Source organism: Clupea harengus, chromosome 6, assembly GCF_900700415.2.
Source record: "Clupea harengus chromosome 6, Ch_v2.0.2, whole genome shotgun sequence".
NCBI classification, from domain to species: Eukaryota; Metazoa; Chordata; class Actinopteri; order Clupeiformes; family Clupeidae; genus Clupea; species Clupea harengus.
Window position 1 is genome coordinate 22,213,059 of NC_045157.1, and position 6,067 is coordinate 22,219,125.

The 6,067-nt window shown below is 41.0% G+C and overlaps 1 protein-coding gene across 4 annotated transcripts in view; it reads left to right on the plus strand.

Annotated features, from left to right (window-relative positions):
- The window catches only part of dok4 (docking protein 4), a 53,289-nt gene extending 49,522 nt beyond the window's left edge, over window positions 1–3,767 (plus strand). For 3 of the 4 annotated variants that reach the window (XM_031569430.2, XM_031569432.1, XM_031569431.2), the window contains exon 9: window positions 76–3,767. In XM_031569430.2, coding sequence (XP_031425290.1) covers window positions 76–218 — 143 coding nt within the window. In that variant the 3' untranslated portion in view covers window positions 219–3,767. The remainder of the gene's footprint in view (window positions 1–75) is intronic. The other variant, XM_012834637.3, reaches the window with a different exon arrangement.
- Window positions 3,768–6,067: the final 2,300 nt, after the last annotated feature.

Sequence of the window (6,067 nt, forward strand, 5' to 3'; positions counted from 1 at the left end):
TGACAAGTATAGGTGATGAGATACAATGTTTAGTAGTTTCTCTACTGGCACTCCACATGCTCTTTATTTTCTCAGGAGACTCATATGGTGGAGGCCATTCAGGAGGGGATGACTCAGATCTGTACTCTACTCGCCTCCCACAGGAGCGGCACTCGACTTTGCCCCTAAGCCACGGCAAACACCCACCTACCCCCTACCACTCTTACCCCAGCCAGTGAGAGGCTCCTTTCTGCGAGGTCTGCCCCCTCCATGCCATCGACTCGACATTGTGTGTGCTATACCCCTCTTAACCCTCATCTCTTATCAGGGCCAGGATTATCAATGCCCTGTATCCTCCACGGTACAGCAATGAGGCCAGGGGGACAGACAGACTACGCACCCTATAGTTGGAGATACTTTGACGAGGACGACATCCAAATGACTTCAAACGACACAGCAGAGGTTGCCTTGTTCGTGGAACTACAGTTCCCAGAAGCCCTTAGTACGATGGCAGACGGTTGCCAGGTTTCGTGCCTCTCACTCTATGCACGCCCCAATGGATCAAGCAGCCAGGCTGTTTTAGGGGAATGGAAATTGCCTATTGAGAGTGGCCTGACTGAGTCTCATCTTGAGAAGGCTTTTAGTGGTCCTCAGCCTCCAAACTAAGGGCAAACTTCTAATAATCTAACCTCATACCGGTTTTTTTTAGCAATGTAGAGCATTCCAGGTGACTTCCCAAACCCCAAGCCTCTGCTCTCTAGCATGATGTAACAATGATTGTGTCTCACTCATTAAGCAGTTACACACAGCCATGACCTCCGTCTTAGATAGCCATGCCCATATGGTTTTTCTCTACACAGAAGACACATTGGGCTGAGGTCCATCTCCAAAAAAGGTTCTTTATCACAAAAGGAACTTTCACTTCTGTCAGTCTTAGCTATTTTTTTACACTGAGCTGATACATTGGCTAGACTGCCTGATCTTGTTGGAGTCTACACAGACAGATACATAGATGACAGTGAACAGTGATCTTGCCCTGTTGAAGAGCAAGACATTTTTATTTCCTGAACTTAGGGGACTCCTGTGTGCTATGTTGCACCCCTAAAAACTCAAGATGGTGTAAGAAGATGATGATGACCTTGTGAAGGAAACCAGCCTCTCCATCTTGGACGAGGTGAGGTCCTCCTGAGGGTTGTGAATATGAAGATCAGCCAGTTTAAAGACATTAAAGAGATTAAAAAACAGCGATGAACAGTTTTAAAGTTTTAGATCAAATATCTTCCCTTTGTCATCTCTCTTTCAGCTTGTCTTTTTGTTAAAGAGTCCTCTCTTCAAAGATGGAGCTCTAGAACTGATGTGATTCTGAAATTTGTCCCATGCACATGTTGTGATTGGAAATACTGAGAGGGGTGGATCAGATGGATCTTTGGATTTGATTAATAAGATTTGTAATTGGGTTATGGGCCTTATTAATTAGATATCTTTTGTTTGCACTTCGTGATATGTTTTTTTAACTGTGTGTTTTTTATTTAAAGCGAGGTATATCAAATATTTGTCCATTCAAGGGGTCCTTACATGCTCACACTATGAGAAACTGGCTCTACTGAGGGTGATGGACTGGTGTGTGAACATCTGGTTTTAAGCTTTGAGCTTCATGACCAATCTCAAATCATCTTCTGATGTGTTGATGAAGACCCCCCATACAAGAACCTTTTGTTTTAAGGTTTTTCACTCTGGTGAGGTACGGTGACAGATATCCAAGTGTCCTGCCTTACAGTTTAAACTCACTTCTCTCGAAGATGCAGCCTTTTGCCTTGAGGCTGAATTGATACTGATGTGGACATTTCTCCACTGGAAACATTAGCACTCCTTAATGATTGGAAATCTTTCTAACATTTCCATGTATGCTTCAGCTGTGTTTATTTATTACTAAAACTGGTCTGAAGAATCACTCGACAACATCTCACTCACAGCCAGCTAGAATATAAAACTGATTGATGAGATGTATTAGAATTATATATAATTTACAGTTCCAGTCCAATAAATCAAAAGTAGACTAATAATTTCGAGTCTATTTGAATGTGTCAAGGAGTAAAACATTGCTGTAACCATGATTCAGAGAGTATACGGCTGGACTGGGTCATGGTGGGGAAGACTTGTGTCTACAGCTATTGCTTGTTACTTCATGCTGGAACATATAAATGCCTACTCTCACCCTCTCATGCAGGAACACACTAATATACATGCACACACACATTTACCTTATATTATTTGTGTTGTATTAACATAAAGAAGGGCTAAGTCTTTGTGCATATTTTTCCCCCTGTATTTTTTGTTGACATTTGCCTATGTATATAGAATATGATCTGAATTGTTGCTGCCCTCTTGGGCCTCTGTAAATAATACTATTTATTTCACATCATGTGATTGGTCATGGCCAGTTCTATTGATTGTGTATGTCAGTCTTTTTGTGTGTATGTGTGTGTTTGTGTGTGTGTGAGTTCAGCTGCACAACTCTGGTAACAAGAAAGACCATATTTAAAGCTGATGAAGTTGGCTGTTTTGACATTCCCCAGTTGGATTTTTAAAGTGATCCGTTCTAACAGATGTTCCTTGATTTGATTCTCTTAATTGGACACATGACTTAAAATCTGTCTAATGAATTACTTGGGGTTTCATGACATAAAAGCCCCCTATTACTGTCAATCCCTCATCATCTGTCCTATCACAGAGCTTAGTCAAATGAGTAGCAACTGCCAGCCAACATATATGTACCAAATGTGCTGTCTGTAGGTCTTGTGTCCTGGGTCATATTCACAATGCTGCTATTTCTCATTGCTACAGTAACGTGCTATCAGGTACAAACTCCCCACTATGATCACATAGTTTTGACTGACATACCTTGTCTATTTAAGTGATACAGATGATTCAGAATGAAACTGATTGTGCAGTGTTAGGCACTTACACTTTGGGTTGTTAAGCTTCACTCACACATTACTAGCCTGCAGTCACCAAGGGTGGGGTCTTTAAAAAGCACTGCTAATATCATGGGCAAAATCTGTTGGCCTCATTCAGTAAGCTCAATACTCCTCAGTTCATCAGAAAAGGCAGGGTGAGAGCAGTGGAGACGATACGGCTTATCAGAGGGCAGTTACTGGTGGGGCTTGGTTCCAGATTTTGCTATGACCATCTGAATGTTCTCCTCTCAGACATCTAGTGAGTGAACCACAGGAATGACTGCACGAATATATTAAACAAGTGGCACTGTCATTGTAAAAACCAGACCTGTTTCTGTATCAATTTGTTCCTTTCCATACAACCATGTAGAATACCGGTTCAGGTTTTGTTCATGTGTCAAAAGTGGGAAGTTTATTACTTTCTCTGCACCAAACCAGACTAGAGACTCAAACTACAGATGATTATTTCTGCTTCGACCCAAACAGCCTCTGCATATGAAATAAATTATGAAAGCTTAATTTGGAATAACTTTATGTTTGACCTACATTACAGTTCAAAAGCTACGTCTTTGTTTCTCTGCTGTCTTGAGATGCATTAATGAGAGAGATCCCTGCAAAAAATTGCCTTTGAGAAACAGGTGTTGAATGCATATTTGTCAGCGGGTCAAATAATCCATTGCTGAGAACCTTAGTGTGCAATGTAGTTCTGTTAGGAGCATGTTGGAGACCCACCCACATTGCATGAATTCCTTTCACATAATGCCATGTGTGTTTAGTAATGTTTGTGGTAAAACATTTTGCAGTTTTTTCAATAAAAATGTTTTTACACAATGCAGTGTTTTTCTCAAAATGTTCATTTGCTCTTAATCTAGGATTTTATGTCATCATATAAATGCAAGATAAAATGCATTATGTTATGTAATGTATTACGTAATATAATGATCTGAGAGATATAGTATAGTTAATCAACCCAAATGTCCCTAGCACTTTAACTTAAAGAGAAAGACAGCCAAGGCATTCATTAAGGCACTTAGGTGCAAGTAAGTAAGAGGGAGGAATCAAACTCCTTCTTCTAATAAGAAAGTGCCATAAGCTGTGTTGAAAAATTAAATTTTTGTTGAAAGATCCCGAACCTGAAGCCCGGACCTACATGTCAGTCCCCAAATCACTATATGAGGAAATTAAGGACTATTTTATAGATTTGATTACTCAAGGGTGGGATAGAGAAATCACATTCTTCTTATGAGTACTGGGTACTCAAGACACACCCTGACAGACAGCAAATGCCTAGAGTCCAGGATATTATGAACATGTAAGAGTGGTACCATCTCACACTCAAATTGAATGGACTGATATACACCAACAAACTCTAGAGAAACTAAAAGACTGCCTGGTTCAGCCCCCAGTCCATACAGATGCCTCTAACAAAGGGCTTGGAGCTGTGCTGTATCAGAAACAGAATGGGAAGCTCTGTGTAATAGCCCATGGGTCCCAGACACTGTAAACATCAGAAAATAAAAGTATAACCTTCATTCGGGTAAATTAGAATGCCATCCCAAACCAATTAGCGGGGAGTGAAAGTGAGTTATAATGCCCTCTATCAGCGTGCCTTAGCGAGCCGATATCATATACAGTAAAGAAGGATTCGCAAGCATGTGCAACAGTTTCTTTTCTGGCTGCATTTATTCATAAATGAGTAATTTACAACATATCAGTGAAACTGATGTTAGCAGCAAATGCTGTCAATCACTGAATATCGAAAAGAAGTAGTCCTACAAAATACAACATGTGTGGGTCTACATAATACAGTGTATGGAAAAGTTAGTGTAAATAAAACATAAAAACATTCAGCTCCACACAAATATGGAGTAAAGAAATCCTTTTTTTTTACAGGGTCTCTGAAATATATTTTTATGGTGTTTTTAATATTAATTGTTCGTTATTTCAATGAAAATTATTCTGGCATCAATTTCCTTTTTCCATCAAGTGCATCCCAAAGTTTGCCGCTATATCACACCCTACCCCTTCAGAGTTTCTTCTGCAGCAGCAAGTGTGACTACAAAACAGATCTCACTGGCCTTGAGCAAGGCACTGAACCCCCAACCACTCATGATGTGCAAGTTGGCGACTTAGATATCAAAATTTCCAAAATTCCCGAGCTAAACTTCCCATGGAAAGTTTCCGGAAATTTACCGGAAATGTTCCATCCCTTTGCAACCCTATCAAGGACACTTCGACACCTGGTGAAGAGGAATTGGGATCGAACTAGCAACCTAAATTACTCCTTTACCTCCTGAACCACTATCACCTTCAAGGTCCTTTTTCTATCTGGGGTATCCCAAAGTTAGCCTTGCCTCACACCCTACCCCTCCATTAAGAACCCCATCCCTTTGCAGTGTGACTACAAAACAGAGTTCACTCCATGACAGAGTGGGAGTGGGGAGGGTCCAGTTGGGAAAAGTCCTCTCTGTTGAAGGTTTTATACATAGACATATATAGATGTATGTGGTTTTATAACCCACTACCGCTCCCTGCTAAATGGTTTTGGATGGCACTTAGTCACAGTATGTAGTTTTTAGTGGCATCTAGTGGTGAGGTTGCTGAATTGCAACTAGCTGAATACCCTTCCCTTTACAAGCAGTGCAAGTACCTACGGCAATGCCATAGCAACACGAGCCAATGCTGGTCGAGGAACCTCTCTAATAACATCAGGCCAGTTGACCACTTGTTGGCTCACTAGGGGCAGAGCTGGCAGTCCACTGCAGTTTGATTGTCCACAGGGCATTGATCCTCGGGCGGTCCAGACAAATGGGCCACTGTTTTGCCAGTTGCTGTAAACTTTTTTATACTTCTTCATTAATTTTCACCATCCTTTAAGATCCTCATAGATGTTACCAGTGCGTAAGGCAAGTCATTGTTAGTAGGCCAAGACATTGTTCAACTTGAGAGGCTGACAGTGCCATGAACAACTTCAGTTTAGCGGCTGATATTGTAAATAGAAATTCATGGAATTGTTAACATTTTATGTAACTTTCTTAATATCCACGCCCAGGTGAACTAAAGATGATGGTGGTCCGAGAGCGGACCAGAAGTGGCACACTTCCAGTGAGGTGCCGACCAAAATCCACCGG